We start from the raw sequence: 19308 nt of genomic DNA, 5'->3' as shown, positions 1-19308 counted from the left end.
TATATTTCTCGTCTCCATCAGTCACGGAGGGGCAGTCTGGCCTTGCTTAGGTGCCAATGATAGAAGAAGCAGTTGTCTATCAAGTGGCAATAACCACTTGCCAAGAATACCATACAGGAAAATAAAGCTTCCGGTAGGGTCAGGGAGAAGGGAGACGAGGTCCCTCTCAACTGCAAGATTCCTTGATCCTAGGTTGCCACAGGGTTAAGACAATGAGAGGCTTGGGCGTCAATCAGCCCCAAGGTGCTTCCACTGACCACGTGACAAGGACTACGCCCCCGCTGCTCTGGGTGCAGCCTCTCTCTGGATGGTTCCACTGTCTTCCAAGCTAGTGCCCTCCAGGAATGTCCCGACGTCGCACATTGATAAGACTACGCGGACAGCCTCAGGAGTCCCTAATTCAGAGTCAGAATAAAAAGAGAACAGCCTCTGCTCGTACCTTGAATCTGCGTCAACCAATCAGGCTGGTTGTAGTGCTCGGAGGAAATGGTTAAGGTGTTGAGAAACACCAGGACAATAACCAGCCAGTAAAATGTGACAGACTTCACAGCAGCCCTACATCTCCTGCGATTGAATCGGTTCCAGCGGCGCCAGCGGCGGCTGCAAGAGAAGCAAAAGTTACTCCCTGAATGGCAGACAAAGCATCTGAACGTCCAACAGACGTTATAAGGACATAAGCTGTCTTTAACTCTGGAGATCCAGGTCACGGGGTGCAGGAAGGAAAGATGAGAACAAAGGACACAGAAATTAACAGAACTCATCATACTAATTGTGTTGGTCTTAAAATACAACTTTTAAAATAGTATCTTGACCTGATCACGCTATCAGTTTCCTTCCTATGGTTTTAGATAACTCCGTAATCTGCCCTAAGCAATCCTCAAACTAGTGAGAAGAATGTAGATATTCATAGATTCATATGCAGATGCAAAACCGAGCCCGCACACATATATGCAGTTCCCACCATATGGTACACGGGTCTGTTCACACTATGGGTGCAGAGAGCCGTCTGGCTGATCATACACATCTCTTGCAGCATCATAACCGTCGTACAGAATTTCTCAGGCAGCAAAGTGCTCCAAACCCAGTTTTCCTTTTAGGGAAACTTTAGGTCCTTTCTTAAATCCGGGAGGTTCCTCCGGAGCCTGGCAGACTTGTCGAAGCTGAGTAGGACATGAGTCTTCATCCTGAGTCATCAGGTGCCCTTGCTAACTAGCGATGCTCAAAATATACCTTTAGGAGAAGAGCCAATATTGAATCATGTTTTCATACAAATAAGATGAGCTGAGCCAGACAGACAAGTAGCATGTCCTCTACCGACTTTCAGTTCTAGTGTGTCGTTAGGGAAAGGATCCCCTCCCTTAGCCTCTTCTCCCCGTGGAAAACATTCCCTGCCACAGGATGGATTGGTGAGGTGGGTCCCAGAAAAAAGGCCAGCCAAGAGGCGATGTCAGCCCTGTGCAGGCTGTGTTCACTGACGGGGGCTGTGGGCACCTCCTCTGGGGGCCTGAGTCAGAGGAATCTCCAGGCTGGGTCCAAGCTGCAGCGCTGGCTGACTCAGCGGCGTTGCTATGCTAAAAACACCGTAACCCAGGGACCGAGCAAAGAAAGAACCACGCTGACTCTTCAGCAAGGCCTGGCACAAGCAAAGTGCATTTTGTTCTTGCTCCTGCTATGCGGTTTCCATGGTAACAGTGGCTGGACACATGATGACCAGTGTAGAAAAATCCCACTAAAGACTGTCCCCTTGAGGCTGGGTTTCTCCTGAGATACATAATTCAGTACACACAAGCAAGGTGATCCGAAAAAGAACCAGAGTTGGTGGTTCTATTTATGCTGTAGTGACAAGTCACAAGCATCTCATCATGAGGTCTTGGAGGCTTCACTCTCCCATCCCCTGAAGTCCTGCAGCATTTCTCAATTTGCCCCTCATGGGGCTCCAGACACTGGGTATATGGAGGTGAAGAAGGTGGCTCATCCTGCGGCCTCTGACCTTGAAAAGCACGCAAGGTTGGGGCAAATAACAATTATAAATCCCCACTAAGCGCTTCTCTCAGGGTCCCGAGTACAGGCGGAGAGACAGGAGCAGCAAATGCTCTCTGCGTGAAGCAGGAAAGGCTTCTCTGAAAAGCTGAGATTTGGGCGGGCTCTGGATAACAGAGTAAGGGTTCACCAGGGGGCAGACGGGAGGGCACTCCACCCCAGGCGACCACATGGCCAAGGGGACTGAGGTGGGAAGAAACCGCATGTTGAAAACTGAGAGCAGTCCAGTTACCGCCACAGAGTGGGGAATAAGGGGGTGGTGTCCGAGGATCAGGCCAGAGAGCGAGCTGGGGGCCAAATTATGAAGGAATGAATACGCCCTCTGGCAACAGGGAGTCAGGGAGGGGCCTTTAATTGTTCTTTTTTAAGTCCAGTTTATTGAGATACGATAGATATGTGGTAACTATTAACATTTAGGAAGAGGGTTTGTAACCACCACCACAGTCAAGAGGTAGAAGATTTCCATCACCCAAAGAACTTCCCTCACGGCCCTTTGTGACAGTTAACCCACCCTCCTCACCTCAGCCCCTGAAAACTGTTTTTTGTCCCTATTGTTTTGTCTCATCCAGAATGTCCAATAAATAGAATCACACAATATAGAGCTTTTTGAGACTTGCTCCTTTCACGGAGCAAAAATACGTTCCGGATTCGTTTGTGTTGTATCTATCGGCAGTTTTTTCCTTCTTATTGCTGAGCGTTATTCTGTCATATGCGCGAACTACGATTTGTCTACCCATTCGCCATCTGACGGACGCTGGAGTTATTTACAGTTTATAGCGATTACATATAAAGTTGCTGTAAACTCTTATGTAAACATTTTTCATGCAGGCATTGATCTTCATTTTATATAAATACCTCGGAAGTGGAATTTCTGGGTCATACAGTAAATAGATGTTTAACTTTCCAAGCAGCTGTCAACTTGTTTTCAAAAGGGCCGTGTCTTTCAACCTGTAGGAACATATGGGAATCCCCACCGATCTGCATCCTTGTCGGCACTTGGTATTGTCAGATTTTAAAATTTGATCTGTAGGTGTAAAAAATTTTCTAATAGGTGTATAGTGATGTCTCACCGTGATTTTAATTTGCATTTTCCTCGTGACCAATGGTCATGTCATGTGCTTCTTTGCCATCCACCTCTCTTTGGTGACATACCTGTTAAAATATACTCTTTTTTATAGTTTTCCAATTATTCACACCATATTTATGTATTATTCTTCTCATATACTGGATACTAGTCCTTTATCAAATGTTTTGCAAATGTTTTTTCTTCCGGCCTGGAGCTTATCTTCTCATATGGCCAGTGTTTTGGGTTTTGTCTCTAAGAAACCTGTGCCTGACCCAGGGTCACAAAGATTTTTCTCCTGTGTTTTCTTTTAGAATGTTTACAGTTTTAGGTTTTACATTCATATGTCCACTTCAAGTCAATTTTTGTAGTAAAATGTTGTTTTTAATTGAAAAATAGCATTTATATGGAAAAGTATACAAATCATAGGTATATGGTTCAATGTGTTATTACCAACAAAACATGTAGCCCGCATCCAGAGCAAGGAACACAACATCACTAGCACCTCAGAAGAACTCTTGAACCCCCCTCCATAAAAAACTTGTAAGCAGAAAAGAGACAAGAAGAATCCCTCTTTAAGGACAGACTCTGGGCAGGAGTACGAAGGGTTGATTGGTAACAAGAAATTGTTCGTTGTTACGTCCTGTCAGTTTGTCTTGGGGCAAGATCTTCAGCACCTACTCTGCTGCTCTCCACGGCAGGTGTTTGATACTTACTGGACAGATCGATCTTCAATATGAACGTTCTAGCCCACAGAGTAAAAACCAAGTCTAGAGCAACTCCATGTAGAGTTGAGAAGTTAGAAAGTAAAACACCAGCACACAGGCTTAAGAAAAAAACAGAAGATACTGACCTGAGCTTGGATTTTGAGATGGCTTGGCTGAAAGAAAGAAAGAATATGATTTCGATTAGGAAGGTTTGAGCATTTTCTCCCCATCACTTCAGCTAAGAGATGGAAAAGCCATGCACAGAAGCCTGGGCTCAGCATCCCCAGCTTCCCCAGTGAGCCAGCAGGGGTGAGAGCAGAGCAGGAGGCGAGGTCTGCCGGGGCCATGCAGGCCAGGCTGACACCCACCGGGGCCCAGGCAGAAGACTCTTAGCCGGCTGCCCTGTGCAGCCCTGTCACAGGCCATTGATGCCGGTGGAGGTCCTTCTCCCCTGACCCCACTTCCCCAGACTGAAGTCAGCCCACCCACTCCGCTGCTTGCAACTCAGCCACACTGTGCTGCTACTACAGCCAGAGAAGCACTGGATTAGGAGTCCTGGCTCTGCTATCCACTAACTGCATGGGCTCGGGCAAGCAGCACAACTTTTTGAGCCTCAGTGTTCTCATCTGTAAAATGAGGATAACGAACCCATCCCCCCGCCTACTTTACAATGTTGTAGAGAGGGTGGAGGAAGACAACGGAGGCAGACGCACTTCTTAAATTGCTGAGCATTCTGCCCAAAACACATTATTTTTACGAATCTCTGCAAGAAGATCAAATTTTCTTAAAAACACCGCCTCTACTTTACAGAGATAAGACCTAAAGGGTACCAGCAGAAAGCAAATGAAATAAAATCGCATGGGTTCCCCAGAGTAGGCAGCACTCTGCACAGTGCACACTGCTGGTCCCCACCAGGGATCAGGTTATCTAGACAGAAGCCAACAGCGGTGAATGTGGTGGCGCCCTCCACTATTAGGAGAGGGTGGTGCAGGGCTCCAAAAACAGGTGCCGTGAGCAAAGGAAAGTGGGCTCTCAGTGTCCAGCCCCGTGTACGAGGCCGCAGAGAACCCGCCAGTGAAGGAAAACTTAAATATGCAGCGCATTCTGTCAGCCGCTCTGCCATACAAGCGCTTCGTCAAGGCACGGATGCCAACAGCAGACAGGGAGGAGAATCAGGCCTGTTACCCCCACCGCCGACACCCAGAGGGCCCAGCCTTGGCCGTGCCTCTTCGCTTCCACCAGCACCTAGTGGAACAGTGGAATTGCCGGGTTACCTGGCACGCCCCGCAGCAGGCTCTGCCTCAGCAGGACGGGCTGCTCTGGGGGAAGAGGCATGTGAAACGCCGGGGGTCTGGGGGCCTGGGATGGGAGGGGAGACCAAGGGGTCCAGGGTGAGCCCACCCACCCCTCGTGCACCTAAGGCTATGGCCCCGGGGCTCCACTGAAATCTGGGGTGCCTTCTCCCACACGTGACCCTCCAAGAAGACAGGAGGGGGCAGGAGGGCCAGTGGCCTCCACACTCACCAGAGACTCCCACAGCCGCCTTGGTTCTCGCCTCCACCACTTACGTTCTCCGTGTTCACAGACTCTGTCTCGCTGGTCGGCATGCTGGCTGCGGGGAGAAGACAACACTTTAGACGGGCACGTTGGTGGCTCTACGTGCCCCGGAGTTGGCTGGATGCAGATCGCCGCCACCACCAGGCAGGCCCCCTGGGAGTCTGGGAGGAGGGGGGGGGGAGGGTGAGAGGTCAGGCACCTCCATGGCAGGGACCCTTTGCTCCCAGGACCTGATCTGCCGTTCTGCAAAGAAAGCCCATAGGGCACCCCTCCTCCCCATCGGGAGGAAATTCAGCCTAGGGGAGGAACTCTGGGCCTCACACCAGCGTATTCTCTTGACTTCCAGGAATGCAGTGCGTGAGGCCACCAAAACAACTCAGTTACAGTGACATCTCTGTTTGCCTCAACTGCCGCTCTCTAGAAAATCTAGACCAACACTTCATACGTGAATTCTTATTTTAAATATACTGAAGGAGCAGACGTATCGGATGCAGGAGTACATGAAGATACCAAGCACAAAATCTTTTTAAAAATTTCAGAACGCTACTCATTATTGACTAATTTATCTGATGTCTACATTCCACCGAACCAGTGCGGCCAATACGCAGAAGGCTCTCACCAAAGTGGCCAGAACCAGAGCACACAGAAAGCATATAGTCTGACAGGTAGAAGGTTTGCTCCCAACCAGTGACCAGAGGGCAAAGCTGACTGTGGTCTCAGGGTCACCGGGGTCTCTGGACACGTGTCACTCCTCTACAGCTGGATCCTGAGCAGAGGAAGTAGAGGGAAGGTAGAAAGGCACCGAGGGATGCTGGGAGGTCCCGGGACCCACCATCTGGCACACGGGCATTATTTCTCATCCACCTGACTCAACCCTATAGCATCACAGGCATGTGTTGGAGCCAGGCCAGGAAGGAGATGCAGGGCATAAAGAGGGACACAGCGCTGCACCTGCCTTGGAAAACCAATGGATGCCAATTAACTCAGAAGAGAGCCGCCTCAGGGTTCCGTGCAAGGAGTCCTGGAAACACACAGGAAGGAATGATGAATTCTGCCCTGGGTTAGGAGAGGGGTTCACTGAAAGATGGAAATGTGGGAGAACCGCCCAACCACGTGTGCTTCTTTACCCTGATGCCTAATTTTGAACTGTAGTGACCGTCTTTTATAGACCTGGTGGTAGCAACGGGAAGGCCTTCCCCCTGTGGGCTCTGCCGACATGGCTTTTCTTAGCAAGGATGCCTCCGGTTTGATCTGCAAAAATGGGCAGTGGTGCTGCAGGGCCCTGGCGGAGGCTCTTAGGCCGGCCCAGGCGCAGAGGGCAAAGGAGCCGGGTCAGCAAGTGCCATGGTGTGGCCGTGTGTCTGTGGGCCCTGCTCGGACAAGGGCTGGGCTCCCAGAGAGCCGAGACACATCTTTCCTGCCGAAGGGAATTCTTTTCCGTCTGTGGACACCTAAGTCCCATAGCCGTGTCCAGGAGCATTTAGGCAAAAGTATCGAAGGCAAAATGAGCAAAAATTACAGACCGACATCGCACTACAGATATTCTCTCAGAATAAACCTTTTTTCTTCCTCAATTAAGTCAAAAGAAACCAACTACAGGCTTTCATTCACTTTTTTACTACTCCACTCAAAAAAAAAAAAAAGACAAAAATAAAAAACCCCACATAATCCAACCGCAGATAAGCCTTTAACAAAAGCTCCATAAACACACACACACGAGCTGTTCCTGCAATTTTCTTCTCCATGACTGATCTGTGCTCTGACTTGAGGAGAAAGACGAAAACACTGTAAAGTGCAATGAAGTTCACTGTTAATGTGTTCCTCCCATAGGTCACCCTTGTCTTCAGTGACAAAGAACATCACAGTGGGTGACTCCTACAAACGTGACCGTGAGTCGTCTCTGTGCAATGCTTTTTCTTGGTAGTTACTGTCACTACTAACTAAGGGGACAGAAGTTGAGAGCAGGATGACACGGGGCATGGGGCGGGGCGTCGTCCACAGGCCCCAGTTAGCTGGACAGAGTCCCACCTCTCTGCAGGCTTTAATGTCCCATCTGGGAAGTGGTGTTACTAACTCTCCACACTCTTGAGGGTGACTTCCATCTCTAACAGGTTAACACTTCACGGTTCTACTATTAATCATACTGTAACTGTTATTACTATTTCCAAAAGAGCAAACTTCTGAACAGGCTAAATCTTTGTGGCTTCTCACTCTTCTAGGGCCATGTCCCATGATGCTGTCAATACAGTTGCTGCGTTGCATTCCCGGAGCTTCGTTTTTTAAATACTGATGGAAACAGATAAATTATGTATTGGCTTTGGTAAATGCAGGGGGGCATTTTGCATTTCTGGCTCTGTGCCAGTTACCAGTGAATTAAATGTACTAGTTACTCTCTGGATGTGGGAACCAAGTGGGGAGAAAGATAAGAAATACAGGCGAACTCCCTAGACAGAAACGAAGAGAGGTTAATTATGTGGCACAGTGTCAGGGCTGGCTGCACAGATGGAGAGAAGTTTCCCTGCCCTCCAGGCAGACTCCATCCTTCAGGTAGGTGGGACGGTGGCTAAGAGCAGGCTCTCCGGTCAACCAGATCTAAATTTAACCGCACCGATGTGGTCGAAGTCTCCAAGGCTCTATGTTCCCATCTGTGAAATGGAAAGTACCCACCTCACAAGGCTGTTGGCAGAATTAAGTGAGATAAAACACACTGTATGTTTTTCTCACAGTCCTGGGTCATCCTATGTGGGTCCAGAGTGTTGGGCAATCGGTGAGGCTCACACATGGTAACTATCATCTCAAGAAGGCTCTCCCAGAGTCCCCTGGAAGCAAAGTGACACTCCCCTCATGGCCCAAATCCAGGGTCCCTTTGCCCTGACCACTTCCAGTATGGCACAGAGACATCCAGTCTGAACAATCTTCCAGGCTCCTCGTCAGTTTTGGCTATCACTCTTGGTTTGCAGCTTTTCTGCCTAGCTTAGCCTGATGTAGACATAGCAACTTTTCTATCATTATTGTTTGACATCTAGAGAGCCACAGACCCATAATAAATAACTTAAGCCAGAATGACATCAACCAGGGCTGAGGAGGCGGCGAAGGGGAGGCAAAGAAGAGGACGGTGACTATGCTATAATCAGTGACTCGTTTGACCCCAGAAATGGACTGTGATCCAGTCCCTGCATCTGAGCAGAGGAACCAGGCTCTGATGGGGCCCGGCAGCCTTTCTACGTGCCCCAGCCCCTCCCTCCCTATCACAGGGTAGCATTTCCTTTCCCCAAAGTACAGAGAACGCAGGCCCAGTGGGCAAAAGCATTTCACCCTCCACTTGTACGAGGCACTCATTGTTTTAATGTTAAAAAATTGGTCCAAGGGGCGCCTGGGTGGCGCAGTCGGTTAAGCGTCAGACTTCAGCCAGGTCACGATCTCGCGGTCCGGGAGTTCGAGCCCCGCGTCGGGCTCTGGGCTGATGGCTCAGAGCCTGGAGCCTGTTTCCAATTCTGTGTCTCCCTCTCTCTCTGCCCCTCGCCCGTTCATGCTCTGTCTCTCTCTGTCCCAAAAATAAATAAACGTTGAAAAAAAAAATTAAAAAAAAAAAATGGTCCGAGTTTTACTTCACTCAGGCCCAGTGGGACTTTATCTATGTTTTTAAAATCAAGACAGGAGGATCACAGGCTGTTAGAACTGGAAGGGGCCTCAGAGATTACATGAAGCAGCTCTGTAGTTTCAAAGATAAGAGACCTGACCAATCTGCCTTGGGACACACAGGCCTGCGTGAGAAAGCCCTCCTGCCTCCCACCCGGCCACACCCCCTGTGCTTACGGTATGGGCTTCAATATGCCGGGACACGTGTGCGTTATTGATGTATGTTGATATGTATGCTGGTATATCCTTAAAATTATATTTCATATACTTAAACATACTGGTATATGTTGGTATATGTTGGTTTATCCTTAAAATGCCACACACTAAAAGTTCCAAAAGCCAAGTAAGCCTATTATCCAGCAGCCTTGGTTTGTTTTCCCGATGACCTCAGTTAACCCCTAGAAACCTGGCCTACAGCCAGGCCACCTCCAGGAGACCACCCCAGCAAGGAGAGAGAGAACAAGGATCAAGCGGCTATGGTGACTACTGGGACTTAACGAAAATCCACGTAAGCAAATCCATGGGAAAACCACTGGAAGACATGCCTTTACCCTAAATGGCTGCCCCGTTCAGGGTGAACACGCTGTCCCCTTCAGTACAGATTTAACAGTCATTGCTGACAAGTGGCTCGGCCTCGTTAGGGATGCAGGCGGAGACACCCCTCAGATCCCACCATGTGATCTGCCGGAAGAAGTAGGCCAAGGGGGCCATCTGCATGCAGAGAAGCTGTAAATCCTTTCCCCTCACACATTCCAGGGAATTTGAGAGCTCTGCTGAGCAAGTTTTCACTTTTTTAAATATAAATTTTAAAACTATTTCCCGGGGAGCCTGGGTGGTTCCGTCGATTAAGCGTCCGACTTCGGCTCAGGTCATGATCTCGCGGTTCGTGAGTTCGGGCCCTGTGTCGGGCTCCGTGCTGACAGCTCAGAGCCTGGAGCCTGCTTCAGATTCTGTGTCTCCCTCTCTCTCTGCCCCTCCGCCACTCCCAAAAATAAACAAACATTAAAAAAAAATTTTTTTAAGCTATTTCCAGAATCCGGGTGAAACCAGGCATCCGGGTGAGCCCGTCTAGAACAGGATGCTGACTTGCACTGCAGTCTGCCCGCTGGAGATCTAGGGGAGCTCAGGGCCAATGCTCCGTAAGCTATTCTGGGCTACAGGATCAGGAGGAGACCTCCAGGGCAGGCGCTGAGGCTTACATGTGGGTGGACTGAGAAAAGGCCCTGAGGACGGCTGCTGGTGAGGAAGTGACGCCAGACAGCAGCCCAGTGGGCCCGGCTCTGCGGACAAAAGCCGGCCTGACCTTCCCAGGCGGGGCCCTGCTAGGAGTACTCTCTGTGAACCCGCCCTGCTTCTAAGATCTAGATGCCACTATGGGCAATGCCGCACAAAATAAGCCAGGGAAGTACACCACTGTTCAGCCCAGCACAACTAACTAGCATTTCCACCAACATGTAAACACTCCTCTGTTTACACTCACTGCCAGGAACATAGTTCTCAACCAAATCTGCCTGACTTGTGAATTCAGAGAGAATCCAACACACGTGCGCGCGCGCACACACACACACACATACACACACACACACGGTGAATGAGGCTGTGTGTGGGTTCAAGCAGGCAGCCCCACAGCTATGTTCCCCATTAGCAGGTATAGCAAAATCTCCAACATACTTCCTTCAGTGATGGAGCCTACTTAGGTCAAAAGATGCACACACAAAAATGTCAGAGAAGCTGGGTCTTTGTCACTGGTAACGTGGGGACAAGTTCCCTTCCCTTTTCCTCCCTGGGCTTAGTCAGCTAATCTATAAAATGAGTTGTTGAGTGATATCATCTCTAAGACCCATTTACCTCTGACCTGCTTGAACTGCTGAAGAGACGAAACACCCACAGGCTGTCTGGTTTTACCGCCAGCACTGAGGGAGTTTCCTTTGCACTCCCCCAGCTTGGTGAGGACAGCAGGGAATGAGCAGTATTGTGAAGCACCTGCCCACCACTTCTCAGAAGGGCCACCAGGAGTCCGGCAGCCTGCCCGGGAGAAGTGATCGCAAGCCACCTCCAGGCAGAGCCCCTGGGGCAGGGAGCAGACCCCGAGAGGCCTCAGCCAGCCACAGGAGACCCAGGACCCATGCCAGCTGAGCCCAGAGCTCCCCAGCCTTCTCCAAAAGCCTGGCACACCACGTGTCCTTCACAGATGTCCTGGGCTTCTTGGAGCCATGGTCCTCTGTTCTCCACAGGACAGGCTCTCTTGTACACTCACGGATGCCTTTCAGCATTGGCCTCCAAGCCTAAGCAACCTAAAACTTCTCACTCTTTCCTTTCAAAGGGTGGAAGCATGAGGTTGGACAACGGAATGGTGGCAGTCATGGCTGCCTTCTTCAGGGATAGGGGATCCAAAGTCAAGATCTTGTGGTTTTTTATCTTATTTTCATGACAAGCACGAGCAGTGCCATGACGTCCCCTGAAGGAATTTGCCTGTGCTTGCTCGTAGGGACACGCTTAGCTGTCACAGGGTAACAGACTCTGATTGCTGTAAAGAAGCCAGACTCTTCTTGGGGAATGTGGGTCAAGGCCAGACCAAGGTTTCTGTGTCTAAAGCAGGAATGATGCCCTGACAATAATTATTTCTGAATGACTGATGACAGGGGGAGCACGGCATCCACACAAGGGCCCTCACCCCAACAGCATCATCAGGGGTCTTTTTTAGGATTGTGGGGTGTTTTGGTCAATAAAAGACCTCCCCCACTCAAAATACAACGTTTCCTAAAAATACGAGGCTTCTTCCTCTCCCTGTATACCTCAGAAAGCTAACAAAACATCCTGGAAAAATCCCAAGACCTGAGCCCCCGTCAGGAGGCTGGGTACCTGCATACCCCACGAGAGGTCTCTTCTCTTCTGGGGACAGAACACTTCTCTTCTCATGGTGATGTGCCCAGGGCTGTGGTCCTCAGTTTTCTTATGTCAGTGACAATATTTCCCACTTAATTGAAGCCCACTCTTCTGCAGAGGCCTCCAGGAGCTGCATCAAGGCCGGGTCTTCTTTGCAAACCTCTGCAAATACTAACCGAATGTGAGCCAGCCCCAGCTCTGTCCCTAACTGGCCTACCCCCACACAAGGCTCTTTCTCCTCTCGGGGCCACAGTGTGCTCTCCGGAGCGCAAGGACCTTATGTCTGACACTCTCCACTCCTGTCCACTTTCAAGTCTTCTGATGACCGTAGATGCTAAAAGCCTTTAGTCAGTCTGCCCGTGTCTTGTTCAAGTCTGGGTCCTACAATCTACAAGCTCAGCATTCCCATGATGGGACAGGCTACAGCCAAACATACAATGTAATGTGTCCCCTCTGCTGCCTTGGCAGTTGGCTTTGTGTCCCTATTTACAGTCAAATAGACTCTTCCTCCAGAGTCTGACCAAGGCCCATCTCAGTGGCAGTAACTAGCTGGACTGTGTGATATGCACAGGCAAAGCTTAACGACACTTTAAGACTATAGTGGTGACCTGGCAGGCAGGACACGACATGAGTTGTCTGCCTAACTGCCCTACATGCGGACGGCCCTGCCTCTGACCCCAGGGTTTCTGATAAGGGTCTATGTTTAGCATTCCTTTTTAAAAATTAATTAATTTATTTTGAGAGAGAAAGACAGCACGAGCAGGGGAGGGGCAGAGAGAGAGAGAGAATCCCAGGCAGGCTCTGCACCATCAGCACAGAGCCCGATGTGGGGCTTGAACCCACAAACCGCGAGATCATGACCTGAGCCGAAACCAAGAGTCGAGCACCACCCAGGCGCCCCTAGCATTCTTTTTTTTTTTTTTACTTTTTTTTAAAGATTTTTAAAATTTATTATTTTTAAAATGTAATTTATTGTCAAATTGGCTTACATACGGTATGTAAGGTGTGCTCTCAGTTTTGGGGGTAGATTCCCGTGGTTCATCACTTACATACAACACCCAGCCTAGCATTTCTTTTTTAAAGCATAGCTTGGAAATTAACTGTGCCCCACACGAGCCCTTTCCTCATTCCAACTGGCAAAGGCAAGTGCCCCCAAATCTTTGCATCCTAGGAATAGATTTTTAACTTCATTCTGGAAACTGGAACTACTAGTTTTAGCATGTCCTGGACAAACCAACCAGAGGGTGGAAAACCAGCAGGCTGTTTGAAAAATGTAACCTGGAAAATAAAAATCAATCAAATAACATCATTGGAATTTCTAAACAGTTTAGATGAAAAAGCCTCACTGGGGAAACGTGTTTAAGAAGTCTGTCTTCCAGTGTAAGAACATTCGTGGTGAATTAAATGTTCCAAGGGGGTTTGACTGCTTCTTTAAAAGGTATAGTTCAAACAGAAAGGAAACTGCAATGCTGTCTTGGCCAAACCACACATTTGGGGTAAAGGCAAGAAGAAAACAACATGACCGAGGTTCAAAGAAATCAAGCAGTTCAAACATAGGCATCTTATAAACACACCACACGGGCACATGCACTTCACACCAGGCCTATGTGCAAGGAGAAAGCACCAGAAGCCTCAGGACAGGAGTCTCCTGAGGGGAAGTTCAACCTCAGCCATTTACCGTGATCTTTAGCCCTGCGTTGACGAAAGCCGCAAAACTTCCTTTTCTTCTTATCCTCTTTTAGCAGGTCGGCCACCGTGACTCCTTCAGGTGGAACACAGGCAATGTCATTACGATTCAGTAGAGGGCAGCAGAGAGCAGCAGGAGCAAGGGAAACGGGGCCCAGAGGACCCGAGAGGCGGCCACATCCGCGAATCCCGAACTGTCTTCCTCACGTGGACATCTATCGTTCGGGGTCTGACCAGTAGAGGGGAAGTGCGTTTTCCATAGCTAGGATACCAAATGCCTGACCCTAGGAACCTGTCCTAAATAAACAACCAACTAGCCCATCAGAGACGAAGCTTCCTAGGGTTTGGCCTCCCTGCTAAGAAGGGCGCTAGGAGAGGGCACTTGGCAGCAGTTAGGGGTCCTGGGTGGGCAGGTCCAGCCCGTATCGCCCTGTGGGTCAGGACACATGGGGGTTTGATAGTGGGCTCTGGACTTAGACAGGCCAGGTCTACCCTCAGCCCCACCACTTCCTGGCTGGAAGACCAAGGACAGGTTACCTGATTTGGTAAGTCTTTGCTTATGTTAGTAAACGGTAAACAGTAAACGCAGTAAATATAAGTGTTGGCAAAGTGTGGTCAGCCATTATGAGTATAACTCCCCTGTGGCCACTAGGTCACAAGAAAAATGAATGTAGGGTCTCCAGCTCCTTTGGGCTCTGGGATATGCTATGACTGCAAGTAGGCTAGTCTTCAGGGTAGAGGCCACACGCTCAAGGAAGAGGGCTGCAGGGGCAGCGGGGGGAAGCAGAAGGAATCCTGAGTGGGTAAGGACATGGAGAAATGGGCACCCATAACACGGTGATGTGCATGAGGACCGCCGGGCATGACACATTTCTAAAATGGGCATCGTCTGGGACCCAGCAAATCCCTTTCTGGTACTCTCTCCCACAAGAAAGTGAACATCCATGTGCATGCATTTGTGCGGATTCACGGTGGCTCATGTGAAAACGAGCAGAACCTGAGTTCAAATCCCAGCTTGTCCACTTGACAAGCATGCGACCCTGGGAAGGTACTTAACCTCTTTGTGCTTCAACTTCCTCACCTGTCAAGTTCTTGCCTCCCACGGTGCTGTGAGGAATAATGGACGAGTACACCCATGGCCTGAGAACAGTGTCTGACATTTAGGAAGCACTTGATAAATGTGAGGTGTTATCATTCTGTGTTCTTTCATCGAACAAACAATCATTGGGAGCTCATACGTGTGACAAGGACCACGCCAGGTTCCAGCCACACGGTGGAGAACAGGAACAGACCCTGTACCTACCCCCAAGGAGCTCACAGTCTCCTCGTGTTAGAGGAAGACATTTACCAGACAATCACACAAAGGATGCATAAAGACATGCCTCTGACACCTGCTATAGAGGTCCAGGTGCTAGAGAGTATACAGTTCATTGTAGCAGCTTTATAATGACAATTTATTGAAAACAGCTAAAATGTGGTTTTAAAAAACACAGAAAGATGTTTATGACTCATGGTTCAGTACAAAAGGCGAGCTGAGCCACGTGAGCTGATGGGGACCTGAGTGTGGGCTGTCTGTGAAAACCTGTAGGTTCTTACAGGCCCAGGTGAGGGAAGCACAGGCCCCCAACTGCCCAGCCTGGTTCCCTCATACTTTCTACACGTTGATTCTTGGCAATAAGCATATATTACTTTTGTAATTAAAACATATTAAAAACAAACACAACCCTGACTTGGACTCTACACTTGGCTATTCCTCATGTCCACACTGGGGCGACCATCCCTGTGTCTGTCTCCCGCCAGCTCCTGTGAGACCTACCCGGGGCAGCCATCTGCCCCCCGCAGTACCCTAAGTGGAGGGGGGTCTTCCAGAAGACCCCAGCGCTGGGCCCACCCCAGTCGGCTCTCCTGGTCAAAAGCACTTCCAACAACCTCTCTGGAGAGGGCAACCCTCCCGAAGCAGGTTTGTCATACGTACCTCTAACTGCAGCTGTTTGCTTTACAAAGCTTTTAAATGAACATTTTCCATTTTGAACTCGCGCCCTGAAGTAGTTTAATTGTGACAAAAGCAGTTTTCTAAGTCATATTTTGAAGACACAGGCTTTGAAACAGGACCCACACATTTCCATGCTGTGTGCTTGCAAACAGCTATGCCCTTCCTGGTTTCCTGCCCAACCCCCAAATCAAACATGAGAGCAAAAGACATCCAAGTGGCACAGGGGAGGCATCTGCTGTGGCAACCTTCCATGCAGACACCTGCTGGGCAGGGGCAGAGTCCCGATGGGAGGGGCAGGGGCAGCCTCTAGGACCTCTGAGGAAGAGGAGAGCTCCTTTTGGGCATCATGCACTCCCACTTACAGAGACTATTGATCATTAATAGTTTCCACAGTGAAACTGCCCTGCTTTTCTGGCCAGGATTTTAGAATGAGCTCCCTTTAAAATGATTTCATTATTTTTAATGCCTTTTTGTTTTCTTCTTTAAAAAAAAAAGACTAATCACGGACAATGAGAAGAGTTTAAAATAGAATTTAGGCTTCCAGATTTTAATGGCCCTAGAAAAACGCCATTGTTAACTCAGAAGCAGCTGCATACGTCTAAAAAATCACTTTGAGATTTGGCAGGGTTTCTTAAGAAACTTGAAGCTCAGCAAAAAGTTAAATAAATTATCCTTGAAAATATCCCAAATGCTTAGGAACTAACTTCCAAGGGAATTTTGTCTATTCAATTAACCATGTAACACCAGCTTCCTAATAGCAAATTTATAGAATGGACGTTTTAGATATTCCATGAATGCACAAAGCTAGAATTACCAGTCACCACAGCCACCAGAGAGTCCAGTTACGGACCGACTGCTTCTCCTGTCTTCTTTCAAGTGAAAGCCTAGAACAGTGTGACATTCAGTGTGATAGCATTCCAGAGCTCCCAACCCTGGCTTCACATGGGAACCTCCAGGGACCAGCAGATAAAATCATGCCTGGGTCCCGCCGCAGACAAACTAGTCTTCGTGGGCGTGGAGTGATGTTATCAGGATGTGTCTGCACTCCCCAGGTGACTGTCATGTACAGCCAGAGTTGGGTACCACAGACGCAGACAGTGACATTTAGATTAGAGAGAAAAGATAATGTGTACGCAGCTCTAAGCACTTGATTTGACATCTGCTCTCCAACAGCAAGCATCAACCAACCACAAATGGACGTTGAACCAGAAAGCCGTGCTTCCGTATCTCAAACGTGACTGAGTCAATAGGTTTGCCTCCCACCAATACTTTAGAACCGTATAGTCTCTGAACAGGAAAGTACAGGGATGTGTTCCTAAAGGGGGTCCTTAGCCTGAGGTTGTTCAGAGGTCCTGTAGAATCTGCAAGAATAATTCTGTGTAGGTCAAGTTTTACTGCAGTCTGATGACAACAGTAGTAGTAAGTACACTTATGGCAATAGTGACCCTTACTAGTTACTGACCATCTAACCCTCATGACAATCCCATGGGCAAACACCTTTTTTTAAATGTAACATATTGTCCAATTGTCTTACATACAACACCCAGTGCTCATTCCAACAAGTGCCCTCCTCCATGCCCATCACCCACTTTCCTCTCTCCCCCAACCCCCATCAACCCCCAGTTTGTTCTCTGTATTTAAGAATCTCTTATGGTTTGCCTCCTTCCCTCTCTGTTTGTAACTATTTTTCCCCCTTACCTTCCCCCATAGTCTTCTGTTAGGTTTCTCAAGTTCCACATATGAGTGAAAACATGATATGTCTTTCTCTGACTTATTTCATTCAACATAGTACCCTCCAGTTCTATCCACATTGCTGCAAATGGCAGGATTTCATTCTTTCTCATTGCCAAGTAGTATTCCATTGTATATATAAACCACAGGTTCTTTATCCATTCATCAGTGGATGGACATTTAGGCTCTTTCCATAATTTGGCTATTGTTGAAAGCGCTGCTATAAACACTGGGGTCCAAGTGCCCCTATGCATCAGCACTCCTGTATCCCTTGGGTAAATTCCTAGCAGTGCTATTGCTGGGTCATAGGATAGATCTATTTTTAATTTTTTGAGGAACCTCCACGCTGTTTTCCAGAGCAGCTGCACCAATTTGCATTCCTACCAATGGTGCAAGAGGATTCCATGGGCAAATATCTTTACCCCCTCCTCGCAGACAGGAAAATGGGGGCTTGGAGACACTGGGTAGTGTGCCTAGCACTCAAGTCCAAATTCTCAGTCATAGCCCATTCCAGAGAAGGGGCATCTACATGCTGTCTAGCCTCTGCCTCCAAAGTCTCATGACCTCTTATTAATGGCTTCTGATACCCCCTTTGCTTGTACAGGGTGAGGCTTAGCAAGGGTTTCCTGTCACACTGTCACTTAATCCCCCCATGTCTGCAAGGAATCTGTCCCAATCCCATCCAGGACCCAGCTGAAAAAGGGCAGTCAGTGGCATACACGTCCCAAGGCAGTGTGAATAAGGCAAGGACCCCTAGGGAATGTCCCACCCCCTTTCCCAAAGAAAATGCAGGAGCAGGGCTGGGGTGCTAACTATGCGGACATGGATCTTACACACCCAGGGAGCACGCTGGCACCGGCAACGCCCACCTGCACTGCCTGCCAACAGGTGACAGAGACCAGACCTGGCGTGTGCAGGTGGTAAATCAACCATCGTCGGCTGACGAGGGGGATGATGCAGGCCTCGTGGAAACCCCCTTCCCCTGTGGTTTCTGGCTGTGACAAGAAGAAAATGGATGGCCACCACGGGGTGTCCCTGAGAAACCTCAGAAGCTTTCCTTCTCCAAAAGTTCTGGGCTGCTGGGAATGTATTCAGGGAGGCCCACTTCCTTGCTGGGAGGAGACTTGGGGCTCTTGTCTTAAGTCAGTTAAATCTCTACATGGCTCCCAAAGCCTGGGATTTATGTCTTTTTTTTTCTTTAATGTATGTTTATTCTTGAGAGAGACAGAGAGACAGAGAGAGAGCTGGAGAGCGCAAGCAGGGGAAGGCAGAGAGGGAGGGAGACACAGAATCTGAAGCAGGCTCCAGGATCTGAGCTATCAGCCCAGAGCCTGATGCGGGGCTTGAACTCATGAGATCATGACCTGAGCCGAAGTCAGACACTTAACTGACTGAGCCACCCAGGCGCCCCTGTATTTATTTCAGACCCTAATCATCAAGGCTCTGGGCATCTGGTGACTCGGGAAATCAGAGCCTCACTCCACAGGAAACCCCAGCACCTGGTGGAGTACTCCCACAGAAGGGTGTGCTCTTCAGTATCCAAGGTCAAGCTGGTTACCCAGGCTGAGTCACACAGCACTGTGCACAGCAGAAACCACAGAGCTGACATTCCAGAGATACGGCTCAGCTTTGTGGGGTTGGGAGTCCTGGTTACAGAGTGAACTCTGAAGATCTACCACTTTTAAAGGTGGGTTATTTCTTTCCTTGATTATACTACTAAGCAATGCACTTAAGGGTTTGGAACATTTATAACTGTCTGTACCTTGTTTGTGCGATTTCCCTAGCCTAAGAGGTACCCTCCTCTCTGCCACTTTTCGAAGCCACAGGCTGTTCCTCCCTTGAGCTCAGCAGGAACACCACCTCTTCTCGGGAGCCTCCCTTGCATTCCTCCCAGAGCTGCTTCACTGTGCCTTACGGGGCTCCCACAGAAGACTGCTGGCCCCTGATCACATTGCTAGCTTGCCTGTTCTGTTTTAAGCTGAGGCACCGCCCCCCTGTCTTCCCTC

General features: G+C 49.1%; 1 protein-coding gene across 8 annotated transcripts in view; it reads right to left on the bottom strand.

Moving 5' to 3' along the window:
• CACNA1D (calcium voltage-gated channel subunit alpha1 D) overlaps positions 1–19308 on the bottom strand; it is a 305785-nt gene that overhangs the window by 84167 nt on the left and 202310 nt on the right. For 5 of the 8 annotated variants that reach the window (XM_047850427.1, XM_047850431.1, XM_047850425.1 and 2 more), the window contains 4 exons: positions 5335–5422; positions 4996–5055; positions 3957–3983; positions 440–600 (listed from right to left, as the gene is read on the bottom strand). In XM_047850427.1, coding sequence (XP_047706383.1) covers positions 440–600; positions 3957–3983; positions 4996–5055; positions 5335–5422 — 336 coding nt within the window. The remainder of the gene's footprint in view (positions 1–439; positions 601–3956; positions 3984–4995; positions 5056–5334; positions 5423–19308) is intronic. The other 3 variants (XM_047850433.1, XM_047850432.1, XM_047850429.1) reach the window with 1 other exon arrangement.

This window comes from Prionailurus viverrinus, chromosome A2 (genome assembly GCF_022837055.1).
Source record: "Prionailurus viverrinus isolate Anna chromosome A2, UM_Priviv_1.0, whole genome shotgun sequence".
Taxonomy (NCBI): domain Eukaryota; kingdom Metazoa; phylum Chordata; class Mammalia; order Carnivora; family Felidae; genus Prionailurus; species Prionailurus viverrinus.
Note: the sequence above shows the minus strand (reverse complement) of the source record. Positions and strands in the feature narration are given on the sequence as shown.